Source organism: Uranotaenia lowii, chromosome 2 (assembly GCF_029784155.1).
Source record: "Uranotaenia lowii strain MFRU-FL chromosome 2, ASM2978415v1, whole genome shotgun sequence".
NCBI lineage: Eukaryota > Metazoa > Arthropoda > Insecta > Diptera > Culicidae > Uranotaenia > Uranotaenia lowii.
This window is the reverse complement of record NC_073692.1, coordinates 228,310,814-228,326,679: the sequence shown is the minus strand read 5'-3', so window position 1 is coordinate 228,326,679 and position 15,866 is coordinate 228,310,814. Positions and strand designations below refer to the sequence as shown.

The 15,866-nt window shown below is 35.6% G+C and overlaps 1 protein-coding gene across 2 annotated transcripts; it reads left to right on the top strand.

Annotated features, from left to right (window-relative positions):
• The first annotated feature begins 552 nt into the window (after positions 1-552).
• On the top strand, positions 553-1,816 carry LOC129747400 (transformer-2 protein homolog beta-like). Of its 2 annotated transcripts, XM_055741607.1 has the most exons (4): positions 553-632; positions 694-1,262; positions 1,329-1,493; positions 1,704-1,816. In XM_055741607.1, the coding sequence occupies exons 1-3, from the start codon at positions 555-557 to the stop codon at positions 1,483-1,485; spliced, it is 804 nt and encodes a 267-aa protein (XP_055597582.1). In that variant the 5' UTR covers positions 553-554; the 3' UTR covers positions 1,486-1,493; positions 1,704-1,816. The 2 variants fall into 2 exon arrangements, with proteins under 2 accessions (XP_055597582.1, XP_055597581.1); XM_055741606.1 differs by lacking the exon at positions 1,704-1,816 and having other exon boundaries at positions 1,329-1,693.
• The last annotated feature ends 14,050 nt before the right edge of the window (positions 1,817-15,866 follow it).

The following is a 15,866-nucleotide window of genomic DNA, read 5'->3' as shown; positions in this document are numbered from 1 at the left end:
GCAACAAAATCAGCTGTCAAAGGTGCGTATTTCGCCGACCGTCGTTTGTGGAACGTAAACAAAGTGTGGAAAACGTTTGAGTGGATGACGTCGTGCTGGGTCTTGAATAAAATTTTAAGCATCTTATTTTCTTGCTGCGTGAATTTTCGAATCGGTCGTTTATCTCAGATTAAAAAAAAATTAATTCACTAATGAAATTCATATCATTTTTTTTTGTTAAAAATTATAAAGAAAATAAAAGCTTTTTACTCCGGGATGAATAAATCAACTTCATTTAAAATCCTCGGGAAAAAAAGGAAAAAAAAGTGAAAGTTTTTTTTGGAATATTGTCCTGGAATATGTATTCGGATTTATTTAGTTGAATCGATGCATATGAGATTATTAATGATTTAAAAATTTAATTGTTTAAATATTCTTCTAATGAATTGTTTGTAATTCATAAACAGAAAATAACACAATTTTTGCAATACGCAAAATTTCTCTTAAACTTACACGGGTCAAGTCACAGTCACAGTTGTTCCAAAATTTTGAAATTAAACGATGTGGAGTTGGCCATGCTTTTCCGTCCGTTAATTTTCTTCACTTTACAAAAAAATTTCCTCGAGGTTGGGCAATCTTTCGAACTGATTATGGTACGAATTTCAATTTATTTCGAAAATCTTGAATCTTTTAAACTCGCAATTCTTTCCGTAGGCTAGATCGCGTAGTCGCGTCCGCACTCCGCCACGAAGCTACCGTCGACATCGATCCCGTTCCAGTAGCTGTTACCGGAAGAACAGCCGAAGGCATGGTTCCGGTCGTCATACCAGTTCCCGTAAGCGCCGTCGTAGCGTGAACAGCCCTAGCAGTATCAGTCGGTCGGTCAGCAGCACCGGAAGTTACAACTCGCCGCTGAAAACGCGCCCGGTCGATCCTCCAGCAAGCACCTGTTTGGGTGTTTTCGGTCTAAGCCACTTCACGCATGAATCCGACCTCGTTAACATTTTTCGACAATACGGGGATCTGGAAAAGGTTATGATTGTTTACGATGCCAAAACCAAAGCGTCCCGCGGTTTCGGATTCGTTTACTTCCGGGAGCAGGAAGGGGCAACAATTGCCAAGGAACAGTGCAACGGAATGACCGTGCACGAACGATCCATTCGGGTGGATTACTCCGTTACGGATCGACCTCATACGCCAACGCCTGGAATATACATGGGCGAACGTTCCAAGGAGCGTACGCGTGTGCGCAGTTCCTACGGATATCGTGGACGAAGTTATGAGTAAGCTATCATCGCATTAATTGAACTAACAATACAAATGTAACCATGTAAATTTCTTTTTTCCAGTGACGAACACGATCGGTCCAGACGTAGCTATTCTCGCTCTCCTCGACGCCACCGACGGCACAGCTCTCATCGGCCCAGACGCCATCGACGTCGCAGTGGAACCAGATCTCGTAGTCGCTCGTGGTCTCGTGATTCGCGTGGTTCACGTCGTCGATGAAGAGAGTTGTAAGTTATTGAATTTTGAACGAAAAAAAATCAATTTGAAGCATTCAGCAAGAAACCGTTATTCAATATTTAAGAAATTTGAAGATTTCAAGAAACGTCTTTGTTATGTTACTTTTGAAGAACGAAATTTCAATCTTGTTTGAAAAAATGATTGCTGGATGAAGCCTCAGGTAATGTTAAGCTAATAGTTATTTTTATGTTTCTTTACAGGTTGATGGTTTCATAATATTAATTCCTATTATATTCTGAGAACTGCGTTTAAGATCATGTTATAAATTTAGCAAATACAAAAATATTTATAATAAATCAATAAAACCTTGCATACCAATAGCTTGCGAATTTAAAATGTTTACTATCTTTTTAGGGAAGAATGCCACGTTGTGGTAAATTCCTGGAAAAATAAAAAATGTTTACTATCTGAGAATATGGGAGCTAACACATTCAAAAGAAATTTTGTTGTTTCGATTTATAGTCGTTTTACCATCTTTATGGCATCCGTGAAGTTCATTTATCAGTTGTTGTCTTTTATTGCATTGTTATTTTTTTTCTCTCTTTATTTTTGTTTGTGTTTTGCATATTTTTTTCAATTTCGGCATTTTTCTTTTCTGTCTTCTTTTTTCTGACATTTTTATATTTTTTTTGGTTTTTTGTTGTTTTTTTTTCATTGTTATTTTCTTCTTTTTGTTTGCTTTTGCCTTTTTGGGCATTTTTCTTTTCTGCCATTTCCATTCTTCTTTTTGAATCTTTTTAGTCTATTTATATCATTTTTTTTGCCTTCGTTATTTTTTTGTCTTTTTGTTTTTTTTTGTAATTTTTGTCTTCATTGTCTTTTTTGTCTTTTTTGTCTTTTTATGTCTTTTTTGTCTTCATTGTCTTTTTTGTCTTTTTTGTCTTTTTTGTCTTTTTTGTCTTTTTTGTCTTTTTTGTCTTTTTTGTCTTTTTTGTCTTTTTTGTCTTTTTTGTCTTTTTTGTCTCTTTTGTCTTTTTTGTCTTTTTTGTCTTTTTTGTCTTTTTTGTCTTTTTTGTCTTTTTTGTCTTTTTTGTCTTTTTTGTCTTTTTTGTCTTTTTTGTCTTTTTTGTCTTTTTTGTCTTTTTTGTCTTTTTTGTCTTTTTTGTCTTTTTTGTCTTTTTTGTCTTTTTTGTCTTTTTTGTCTTTTTTGTCTTTTTTGTCTTTTTTGTCTTTTTTGTCTTTTTTGTCTTTTTTGTCTTTTTTGTCTTTTTTGTCTTTTTTGTCTTTTTTGTCTTTTTTGTCTTTTTTGTCTTTTTTGTCTTTTTTGTCTTTTTTGTCTTTTTTGTCTTTTTTGTCTTTTTTGTCTTTTTTGTCTTTTTTGTCTTTTTTGTCTTTTTTGTCTTTTTTGTCTTTTTTGTCTTTTTTGTCTTTTTTGTCTTTTTTGTCTTTTTTGTCTTTTTTGTCTTTTTTGTCTTTTTTGTCTTTTTTGTCTTTTTTGTCTTTTTTGTCTTTTTTGTCTTTTTTGTCTTTTTTGTCTTTTTTGTCTTTTTTGTCTTTTTTGTCTTTTTTGTCTTTTTTGTCTTTTTTGTCTTTTTTGTCTTTTTTGTCTTTTTTGTCTTTTTTGTCTTTTTTGTCTTTTTTGTCTTTTTTTGTCTTTTTTTGTCTTTTTTTGTCTTTTTTTGTCTTTTTTTGTCTTTTTTTGTCTTTTTTTGTCTTTTTTTGTCTTTTTTGTCTTTTTTGTCTTTTTTGTCTTTTTTGTCTTTTTTGTCTTTTTTGTCTTTTTTGTCTTTTTTGTCTTTTTTGTCTTTTTTGTCTTTTTTGTCTCTTTTGTCTCTTTTGTCTCTTTTGTCTTTTTTGTCTTTTTTGTCTTTTTTATTTTTGTTTGTCTTTTGTTTTTTTTTTGTTGTCTTTTGTTGTCTTTTGTTGTCTTTTGTTGTCTTTTGTTGTCTTTTGTTGTCTTATGTTGTCTTTTGTTGTCTTTTGTTGTGTTTTGTTGTCTTTTGTTGTCTTTTGTTGTCTTTTGTTGTCTTTTGTTGTCTTTTGTTGTCTTTTGTTGTCTTTTGTTGTCTTTTGTTGTCTTTTGTTGTCTTTTGTTGTCTTTTGTTGTCTTTTGTTGTCTTTTGTTGTCTTTTGTTGTCTTTTGTTGTCTTTTGTTGTCTTTTGTTGTCTTTTGTTGTCTTTTGTTGTCTTTTGTTGTCTTTTGTTGTCTTTTGTTGTCTTTTGTTGTCTTTTGTTGTCTTTTGTTGTCTTTTGTTGTCTTTTGTTGTCTTTTGTTGTCTTTTGTTGTCTTTTGTTGTCTTTTGTTGTCTTTTGTTGTCTTTTTTTATCTTTTTTTTATCTTTTTTGTCTTTTCACTCTGTTTAATCTTTTTTTCTTTTTTTTTTTTTTTTTTTTTGTCTTTTTTGTCTTTTCTGTTTTCTGTTTTTTTTTCTCTTTTCCGTTTTTCCTGTCATTTCTGTCTTTTCTGTCTTTTCTGCCTTTTCTGTCTTTTCTGTCTTTTTGTCATTTCCGTCTTCTCTGTCTCACAAGTTATCACAAGAAATAAATAAGTTTTTTTTTGGCAAAATGTTATAGTCCAGTCTTCGACAGAACTTTTTTTTTAAATTTACACTAAAAAGTTAGGTGGCTTCAGAGATTTTTTTTTAAAATAATTCCATAAAAAGTTAAGCCTTGAGATAAGCCAGCATCGCGGTCAGTAATGTGTTTTAAAGCAAACAACAATTAAAATCGAAATATGGACAAAGTGCTGCATAAATTAAGGGGCTTAATTTTTCAACATTACATAAAATTTTTTAATTACAAAAAAAATGAAATTTTGCCTTGATTCAATTCTCTAAGTCCTCGCTATATTTCCCTTTAATTTTTTCCTTCAAACTTTGCCATTTGATAGGGTTTCTAGCCTAGACTGGCTTACTATTGGAAAATGTCCAATTTCTTGAATATCAAAAATTTACCTCAAAATACAGAAAAAAAATTACACCAAAACTATACATTTACTAAGGAAAAAATAATGAACTCTCACAGAAATCAACCTGCTGCTTCTAAACATTTTGATTTCATCAGGAAGGGTGTTTGTTTTTGAGCCTTCGAATAAATAGATATTTCAAGATTTTGAAACTTTTTTTGAGATATTTTAACCTTAGACTTAGTCATTGATGATTATGTTGAAAAATTTCATATTGATCAATGTTTCCCCGTTTTACGGTACCTATAGCAAACATATTATAATCAACATTGGTAACTCTCAGCATGCTTCATATACTTTAGCAAGGACATGTTTATCAGCACCACCTCCTGGTGGAAGTTCTTACTAGAAGGAAATTTCAAGCATTGAGGTACTGAGGAAACTCTGAACATTCTTTCCATCAACCGTGGGCTCGCGTCTTGACTACAAAAGTTCGTTTTTTAACTTGCATTTTTATGAGCACGCAGAAAATTTTGTTTAAGTTTTATTTTCAACACAGGAATTTCAGCCTACTCCAACTTTTCTTCGTGTAGCAAAGTAATGTTGCTATGGTTCTCAATTTGTGTTGTTTTCTGCCGAATGAAAAAAAGGTCCCGACTTGCGGAGTATGCTAATAAATCTACAATTTGAGATTCTAATGTCATTTGAATTGGAACAATCATTGATGAAAATTTCACTTTTTGGACAATACTGAATATTTCATAAAAGAAATCATAAGAAGGCAACAATTTACTAAGAAATTGATCTTAAAATCTACTCTACAATATGATTTGAGATTAATTGATGACCACATCATTATCATTATTATTATTATTGTCAGGAGCACGTTTGGTAAATGGAAATCAGCATTTATCTCAAAATGAATAAATTGGTAAAGGAACTAATTCTTCGTGTACAATTAGCTCTAATACTTTTCATTTAGGCACATCTGATTTTTTGAAAACTCCAAAACATGTTGAACCGATAAATCAAAATCATATTTTGAGTAAAAAATTTATTAACGAAGTCAACTTACTTATCGTGGAAAATATTATGAAAAAAAAATTGTAGATATACTTGTGTTGTATTTAGTATAAGTATCAGATCGGGACACAAAGTTTTGGTGATGATGAGCTTAACAGTTTTCGCCAGAAGCTTTCGAAATTTAGTCTAAGGCAACTTAGGTCTTCTCGATAGCATTTATTCATGTTCGTAAGAACTTTCCTCACATGGAGGCGCGTTTCATGTGTCCTTCAAGTTTCTGGGGAGTGAGGAATATTCCTACTATTATTATATTTGCCTATAGTACCTATATTATATATAGTACCTATATTTATACTGCCGGGGGTCAAATTGCTCCTAACACTTTTTCCACTAAAACTTTCTTGTTTCTCAAAGGGTATTCAGCTACAGTCATTAATTTTAAAGTTATTTAAAGTCGAAGATTGTTTTTGATAAAACATGACCCGGGAGAAAAATTTAGAAAATTTATTAGAAACATGAACAAAGAAATCATTAGGGTGACTAAACCTGATGTTCAAACTCTTTGACAGAGCATTTGATTCCTTGTTAGGTCACTGCACCTAATTAAAACGATTATAGCTAACAGCCATCTTTCTCTGCATTCCAAATCAAACCGAGCTATGGTACAGGGCGATCAAATAAAATAATCGCAACAGCCCCAAGCAAGAGGAAAAAATGCTGCCCCAAAACACCCGCACCCAAATCTCACCGATTATAGTTTCTACCCCTGGCCCTACCTATCCGAAAGAGAGTTTTGGATCAGTTTGATTCAGCTAGCGTCAAAAAGCGCATCGTGACAACAATGGAACCGAAAATTAGCCTCTCAATTGGCCATATCAAGCTCCTCACCACCCCCAAAGCCATTCCCTCGTTTGGTCTTAAAACATCCATGAAAAAAGGAGAAAAAAGCCACCAGAGACTTAGGACGGACCCCCCAAAGCATGGATGGAGCAGCCGTTGTTGTTGGCACATAAAGCTGCTACAATGCCATAGTAAAAGTAGAATGAAGACTCGAAAAACCGAAGAGACCCGCCACCGCGCCAGCCCCAAAACTTCCAACATACATACATCTAGATACAGGAGAAGCAAAAGGGTAGGGCCCCCAAAAGCCAAGGCACACACAAAACTGTGCGCAAGAGCCAACGCACACAGGCTAAACGCGGGCGCACGGCGATGTGATTTCGAATTGAAAGAAAGAAAGGCAGCAACAACAACAACGAAAAAAGAGTTCCAACCAGCCAGCCAGTGGATTACACCGTGGGAAATGCACGGTAGTGGTCTCTAATGGGGGCCGAGTTTTGCCCTCGCGGCTAAGTTGGGGCAACGGCAATGGGATCTCTTTTCGCGCGCGAGTGGCGGTCTTTGCACATCGCATCGATCTACATGCCAGCCAGCTTTAGTCGGTAAGCCTAAGCCCAAACACAATACCCAATACCAGAACTTCGGCGACGAGTTGGAAATGGGCCTGTGTCCCGATCCTGAACCTACCTATCAAATACGACAGACAATGCATGTGCTCCTTATGCTATATATAGGAGGTGAAAGACGCGATGTTGAAAAATGCCAAGAGAATCGTGAGAGATCGAGAGCATCAGACATTGTGAGAGGTGATCCTCCGAGGAATTTTAGGACCCGCAACGTGTGATTTCCCAAATTTTGGATATTGCTGTTTGTTACAAAAGTTTTGTTGGAACTGTGGAAATATGTTGGGATGGTAACTACCTATAAGTTAAGAAAATGTTCCAAACTAAATTTCATCCATTTTCGTAATTTTTATAGAGCTAAGATACATGCATAAACGGACTTATTTTGGACCAGGTATATATTTTTTAGCACCTGTCAACTATTTCTCAGAATTCCGCTCTTAACTTACGTTAATAGTGAAAAATTTAAACAAATACAGCAAAAGCCTCTTCATATAGTTCTAATTATATACTAAATGGATTAACGGGGGGCAACTAAGAAAAAAAATCAAGGGTACTTCAAGAAGGTTTGATTTATTGGAATAGAAGGTGTATTGTCCATTGTTGAAAAAAAAATTAACAGTTTAAAACGGTTCATAATCGGCTGGTCGCCGAAGCTTCCGTTTGATTTGGGAACAGGAGCATTGTAAGGCCTTCATGTCAACATTGTGCATGAAAACAATTGTTTGTAGTTCTTGGCTCTTCAATTATTTTTGTACACCAATGCACAGTGGTCCAGAAATGAAATTTAGCGGGAAACAATTATTTGCGCTCTTGCCTTAGGTTTAAGACATTTGGTGTCCATGACAAAGTTGAACAACATCACAAGGCGCTACTTTTGAATGAAACATTTTTAGGGTGGTTCATAAAACTCCTTAGATACGAAAATTATTTTTTTACTGTAAGAAGATAGTGCTGTATTATGTTCAGCAATTATGTAGAACAATGTAATTGATGAAACTTTGCAGAAGGCTTTGAATGTCTATCTATTAACGTTTAGGTTTTATGATGATTTTTCGTGTACAAGTTAGGGTGGTCCTACAAAAACAAGTTTTTTTGTTATAACTTTGTTGGGTATCAACTTATCAAAATCATATGTTCGGCAAGTATTTAGCAAATCATTATGCGCATCTTTTGTAGTAAACAGATTTCTAATATCTGCTTTTGATTCGCAGTTATGAATTTTGTGTTTAAAAATGGCCGTTTTGTATGAGCCATAACTTCAAATGGAGCAAACCAATAAATTTAAACTTTAATTCGTTTGAAAGAACATGTTAAAATCTACATTTTATCAAAAAACTGGAGAGGTGTTTTTTGTTTAAAGCTTTTTATTTACATTTTAACTTGACCAAAATTGCCATTTTTCATATAACCTTTCCATATTATTTTTGACTACTTTTGGCTGCGTGAGGAATAACCGTACCACCAACCGTACCATCGTAACATTTATATCATCATTAAAGTTAACAGAAACGGAAAAACGGAAAAAAGTTTATTTGAGAAATCAATAAAAAATTCATAAAAAAAACACTTACATATATTCTAGCAATAATGAAACTAATAAAAAAACGCGTTAGGGGTCACAGATCAAATGACGGCTGCAATTCATGAAGGCTGATTTTTGAATATTTCATACATTTTCTATTGGATAGTGAGAAGTACGGATCTGATGTCAGGAGGAGTCTTTTAAAAACATCCTCCAGACTAACCACACGATCGAACTTTCTGGAGTGGTTTCTTCGAAATCTTCGTAATCTTCTGTTTCTTGTTTCACCAGCTTCTTCCGAATACATGCCTATGGGTGAAATATGATGTTTTATTACTGCTGCTCCATGCACTAACAATTTGTGTACGGTTGGAGAAACGGGATACCAGCTATATAAATTGTTATAAAGCACCCGAGTTTCTTCAGACGAGCTTCTTCAAACGAGCTTCTGTTGATAATGGTTAAAATCACGTAAAACTTTTCCAAAAGCTGAAAATTCAGTCCCGTAATTTGTGCAACTTCAATCCTTTTCTCGAAGAATTTCCTGGCAATATTTCCTGTATTGGAATTCCCACCGGTGACCCTAGGCTCATCAATACATAAGTTCAGTTGTTCTTTTAGTATGTTTCGAAGACTTTGACGCCGTTCATTCACTTCTATATTGGTTTTCCTGACTCTCCAAGTGGGTTTGTCCATACAAAGACGATCTGCGATCTTCATGAACATTTCCAACGAATCTTGTTAGATTTGCACTTTCATTAGCAAAAATGAGCCTAATAGGTCTGCACAAACTCACTGAGGATGGGCAATCGTTACTCCAGATAACGTTTTGTATCCCATTAGATTTATCTACGAAACGTATCGGAACAAGAGAAACCGCGAAAATGTGTGAATCGCTGTATTTACGCATGTCTTCTTCATCATCTTCGTCAACGAATGATTGATTAAATCTATATTGAAATAATTTGAAGATCAAAAGATAAAGGTTCGTTCAAAATAAATTTATACCTGCTGTGGTTTGAGCTACCGTATGCTCCCCATTTGAAAATCAGTTGAAGCATTTTTTCCGGAAATGTAGAATCATATTGTAAATATTTCAACAACCTTTCCACTGTATGATCCACCAAATTAATGTAATTAATTTATTTCTTTTTCAATGTTAATTTCGAAAGCTTGGGATCCATTTTTAACAGAACTTCAACCACATCTTTTTCACTAGACCCCTTCAGCCAGTGAACGACTATAACTTTCCTTTGAACGTTCATCACGAATAATCGAAACTCTTGAACTGAAAACTGTGTGGTTTACTTGGGTTTGATCAAAATGATCACCGGAGAAACCAAAACTGGCTTTCACAGTCAAAAGGACATAAGTGAATAATAACTCCTTCTAAGAAAAATACAATTCAAGACTTTCTTGTTGGGTAGTTAGTAATTCATTGTTTCCAGTTTATGGTTCTATACATTAATAATCAAGAATCATTTTCATTTTTTTTTCATTTGTGCCCCTCTGGATATGTTAGTCTTTCAAAATTTTTACAAAAGGTTATGAATAGGAAACTCTGCTTTTGTAGTGGTAAAAAATTTAGAATTATTGACTAAGGGTGCAAAAGCAAAGAAGAATTCCATGTCGCAGAGCAAAAGTGATATATTTTGTTATATGAAAAATGACAATTTTGGTCAAGTTAAAATGTAAATAAAAAGCTTTAAACAAAAAACACCTCTCCAGTTTTTTGATATAACGTAGATTTTAACATGTTCTTTCAAACGAATTAAAGTTTAAATTTGTTGGTTTGCTCCATTTGAAGTTATGGCTCATACAAAACGGCCATTTTTGAACAAAAAATTCATGATAGCTGCGAATCAAAAGCAGATATTGGAAATCTGTTTGCTACAAAAGATGCGCATAATGATTTGCTAAATACTTGCCGAACATATGATTTTGATAAGTTGATACCCAACAAAGTTATAACAAAAAAACTTGTTTTTGTAGGACCACCCTAACTTGTACACGAAAAATCATCATAAAACCTAAACGTTAATAGATAGACATTCAAAGCCTTCTGCAAAGTTTCATCAATTATGTTGTTCTACATAATTGCTGAGCATAATACAGCACTATCTCCTTACAGTAAAAAAATAATATTCGTTGCTAAGGAGTTTTATGAACCACCCTAAAAATGTTTCATTCAAAAGTAGCGCCTTGTAATGTTGTACAACTTTGTCATGGATACCAAATGTCTTAAACCTAAGGCAAGAGCACAAATAATTGATTCCCGCTAAATTTCATTTCTGGACCACTGTGCAATGAGCTCAAAGTTCCGGAAAAATCTTCGATTGGGCGACATTGAAGCAGATTTGATGAGTTGTAGTTCTTGGGTACAAATGGGATCGAATGGGTGTTCAGGAAGGATTGTGTTTTTCTGGCGTAATACGATGACGCTTTATCCGGCCAAAACACGTATTGTCCATCTGCATAAAGTTTGTGTAGAAACGACATCAAAATTTTCTTCAAACATCCAGTCTGGTACACATCTTAATTGATAGCCAAACCAGACGGCTTGAACCAAATACCTCTCTCGGCAATTTTATGAAGAGTTTAATCACTGTAATTTTTTATGTTTTTCGCTTAATTTATCGGTGAAAAGTGATGTCCTTTTTAGTACCGACTTAAGATTATGAAATTTCATAGATGCATAGACAGATAGAAGAAATTAAAAATGGTGAAACTGGGCGGCTAGAATATATTGTCGCTGAATCCCCAAACCGGAGTTTTCGTCAACATCAGCGCCGCAACATCACTGGCGACATCACTGACGACATTCTATGTTGACCAAACACCTGTCAAACATCTTCCGAGTGTCGGAACCAAACAAAAGAACGGGTTGCCAATCGCCGAGGTGTTTGAAGAATTGTTCATCGTCGCTGTTTGGCAAGGTTGCCAATCACCAGCGCAAAAACTTCGGATTTCAACTTCATTGACAATATTTAGAAGCATTATCATCACATATCAAATTTTTTTTCAGCGCGGGCCAACTATTATGAAGTGATGGAGTTACATCTACCACCACACATTAGTAAGCCAACCGTGGTTCGCCCCACAAGCGGAAAACTTGCAGCACAGATAAACAGATTTATAAGCTCGAACAAAAAACCTTCAGAAACTTGTGTAAAATTTCAAATGCTCTCTTTTAAAGAAGCCATTAAAAATGGACGAAAACCAGTAATAGCACGGAGAGAAAAACCACAGTTGATCTTATTATTTCAGCTGATTGTTCCAATCATCAAAGCGTAGTTGCAAGCAATCAGGAATGGTTTCTAGCTAGAATGATGCTACCTCCGAGTGCTGTGATACGCACGTGGTAAAAGTACCCATTGAATATATGTCGAAAATCAACACTAACTTGATACAAGAAGATATACCATGCCCCACCGGAGGCTACCGTTGCTATTCGTCACGTGGCTAATCGACGGTGATCGACATACTTGGTGATACATTTTGAACGTCGCTCCCTCAATCATTCCCGAACGTCTATCCTCGCATCATTGTTGATAATGCTCGTTATTGATAGACGATCATTAATGTTTCAAAAGGAAAAATCTGAATAAATACCAGGACCACATGTTCAAAAAAGCTGTAGCACATGCTGGACAGTTCATTGCGGTTATCTAGACATGATTTTGTCCTTCTAGGAAAAACGAAAAATAAAAAATCATCTGATAGCCTACATAGATCGCTCAGAACTGATACATATCAGTTATGATCCTAAAGGTTGAAAGTCGTTAGGGGAAGGAAATCAGCATCGAGACGTTCGTTGCTGATAGTCTGCGGCCTTTTTTACCTCATCATGTATCGCAAAAGTATTTCAAATACAGAAGCGTCGTTGTCATGCATGATTGATTGTATGATTTGGTTGAAGAAGGAAAATTTGACTGCTTTGATTTTTTGGCTCTGAATGTAGTCAAGCATGGCTCAGTGAAAATGATTGATTTTCGGAAGCATGCTTTACGCAATCAACTATGAATAAAATAGAATCAACTGAAAAAAAATCTTAAAATAACTATTTTTCCAAAGCCTTAACCCTATGATAAATGTAACAAGAAATTTTTTTTTTTAAATATGTTACCATTTGAAACAGTTCAAATACACTATCCTTCTTTTTTCACAAAAAGTAAAAAATATTCTTTACCGAATGTATATCAAACCTACATACATGGCACACACATGTTCCCAAACAACACTTGTCGTGGTATGAATTTTAGTGATTTTATTATGCTTCAAATAAATATTCTTTAATTTTTCCAAGCAACATTATTGCATTTATGTTTGCTTTTAAACTTTTATTTGAGAAACTCATTGGAGAAGAAACAAAATTAGTAGCTGATCTATATTCGAATCACAACTATTTTTCCCCTTTTTTCTGATTCACACCATTTAACGGTATCTAGTTTGTGTATTAAACCACCCAAAAAACAAGAAAACAACTATTTTGAAAATAACCGAGCATTTTGGGTTTCCATTTTCTATCATCACTGTCTAAAGGTCTTTACAATCATCAAATGTCATGACTTTTTTTACGATCCAGCTTGATCAAATCAGCAACGGCTGTTTCATTTTCCCCTGTCAGTGTCGAGTGTTCTCGATCCAATCTGACGGCAAGCACACAAAAAGCATCCTCTCTTGTTATTGAATATTATAAGTCACGGCTGCCAATGCATCATAAAAAGCAATTAACCGATGATGGGAATCCACCAATCGTTGCCGGTTCGTTCGATTTGGGGCCGGTCAAAGCCTTTGACATTTCTGTCTTCACCCGAGTCACAAACGCCCACGGAATGGAACGGTTTTCATCCCCCCTTACCCGGCCATTTTCCCGACATTAAGCACTCGGGATGACCGCAATCAGCCATCAAGGTTCGTTAAAAAGAGTGCACCCTCACAGTGTTTGCCACCACCCTCGCCCCATTTTCAATATCTGCCGAAAACAAACGCTGATTGGCAGTCGTTTCCCCGGACAGAAATTTACATAATCGTTTGAAATAATTGAAATTTACAAGAATGGTCAAATGACAAACGGCTAAACAACTTCCACCCAGCGCGTTCGGGAAGCCACCCGAAAATATGCTAAAACACCGAACAAGAACACGGCGTCCGAAAACATGTTTTTCAAAAAAATTTAATAAGTTTTTGTTGTTGCTTGCGCGCTTCGAACATCAGGGATGTTGTCTTTTTTTCGTATTTTCTCTTGTATTTTTCCACTCGCCTCCCCCCAAACAACAGCAGTTTCATCGTCCAAAGAGTGTTTCTTTACGTGTGAGCCAGGCTTTTGAAGGCAGGCGGCAATAAAAATAAAATTTTCAAACTAATTGATACATTAAAATCAGCCGAAACGCTCGTAAATAATATTTAATTTCCGAAAAACAGCCTCACCGTGATTTGGCTCAGATTTCGAGGACTTCTCGTTTTATGGGTGGGTGCTTATGGATTTTTATTTGGCTGCTAGGAATTTCTTCTTGTTCTTTTTGGTTGGTTGCTTCAGTTGGGGGAGTTGAGCGGGGTTGTTCGAAAATTTGGCAGCCAAAAGACCATGACGCTAAGTAGTGGAAAGCCTCATATCGGTGGTAAATATCCCGTTTTCGTCGTGTTCATTTGGTGTTCTTTTTTAATGCGTGTTGATTTGGGATCCGGCTCAATTTTACCACTGTTTCAAACAATATTCCTAACAAGCTTCCATTAGATGCGAGAATCGTGGGTGTTTCGATTTATTTTTTATCGTTTGAACATTATCGAGTTGATAACATACATACTATATGTAAGTATTATAGGATTCGAAATTAATAGTAGAACAAAGAACAGACTTTTGAAATAAATTATGTGAGGAAAATGATAAATTCTTTCCAATTAATGTTGAATAATTATCTTACAAAACAAGCTTCAATTCGAGACTTTTATGATTTTTATTCTCGTCCTCTGAGCCGACGTTGTGGTTCCCGTCTAGGTTAAGGTTGCCAGATTGCCCTGTTATTTAATACAAAAGTTGGGAAAAGTCCGGCCCGGTCTGGTTGCCCGAATTTCATTGAAAAAAGCTTGGATTTTTCCCAGATTTATTCACTTTATTTGCCAAATACAAAGAAAAAAAAACAAATTGTGTTGCAAAAAGCTTTTATTTATGCGTCCAAAACGAAATTTTTGGAGAAAATTCAATAAGCATAAAGGTTTTTTGGAAGCCTAAAATACAATTGAAAATCTGCTGCTAAGTTTTCATGGACAAAAAAATGTTTCAAGCTTTTTTTCTTGACTTTTGTTGAGTAATTCTTGGATTTTGACAAAATTTGCCCGGATTTTTTGGAGTTTCGAAAAAAAAAGACCGATATCGCCGATGTGGTCTAGCGGATAGGCTGGCGCGAATCTGGTATTGGTATGCAAGGCGTACTTTGTTCGATTCCCAGTATCGACAAGAAAAACTTTTGGGTTCGAATCCCATAAGCAGCCGACAGGTAAGATGTGTTTCATTCTATTAGCGTGTTTTTTTCACCTAGTGTCAAACCAGTTGCAACCTAGGTTCGCTCTAACTGCTGTCATCGTGCTCATTTATTGCTCTAAAGGGTGATACGGTCAAAATTTGGTCAAGGGAAAACGCGTGTAAATCGGTGAAATCGTTTATTTAAAAAATCAAATGAATTTTCTTTTTCAAGTTTAAATAGTCTAAAATTCAGTAAAAATATTCAGTTAGGCTCCGCTTTTCCAAATCCGAATTGCCGGGCCTTACGCTTAACCCCTGCCATCAGATTTTGTACAGCCACCTTGTCCACCTTCTTCGCCGCAGAAAGCCAGTTTGCCTTGTACTGCTGCTCGTCTTTAGCAGTTTTTTTTGGTCTTCTTTAGGTTCCGCTTGACAATAGCCCAGTATTTCTCAATTGGGCGGAGCTCTGGCGTGTTGGGAGGGTTCTTGTCCTTGGGAACCACCTGCACATTGTTGGCCCTTTTATCGTAATGGCAAGATGCCAAATCCGACAAAACAATACGGAACAACCGTGTTTCTTCAGGAAAGGCAGCAGACGTTTATTCAAACACTCTTTCACGTAAATTTCTTGGTTGACAGTCCCGGAAGCTATGAAAATGCTGCTTTTCTAGCCGCAGGTACAGATGGCTTGCCAATCCAGATATTTCTTCGCGAACTTTGACAGTTTCATGTGCTTGAAAATATCTACTACCTTTCCCTATCCTTTTGCCGTATAAAACTCCTGTCCCGGAAGCTGCTTGTAGTCGGTTTTGGCGTAGGTTTCGTCGTCGATTACCACGCAGTCAAACTTCGTCAGCATTGTCGTGCACAGTCTCCGGGATCGCGCTTTAGTCGTCGTATTTTGTTTATCATCGCGATTTGGAGTCACTACCTTCTTATAAATCGATAGTCCGGCTCGATTTTTGGCTCGATGCACGGTTGTAGACGATACACCCAGCTTATTTGCGGCATCTCGGAGAGAGAGGTTAGGGTTTCGTTTGAAAC

Bases quoted from the DNA above. Each gene is read 5' to 3' on its own strand.
- LOC129747400 (XM_055741607.1), top strand. From the start codon at position 555: ATGCTTTTCCGTCCGTTAATTTTCTTCACTTTACAAAAAAATTTCCTC. The intron at 633-693 runs GTACGAATTTCA...TTCTTTCCGTAG, and splicing joins AATCTTTCGAACTGATTATG to GCTAGATCGCGTAGTCGCGT. The intron at 1,263-1,328 runs GTAAGCTATCAT...TCTTTTTTCCAG, and splicing joins TATCGTGGACGAAGTTATGA to TGACGAACACGATCGGTCCA.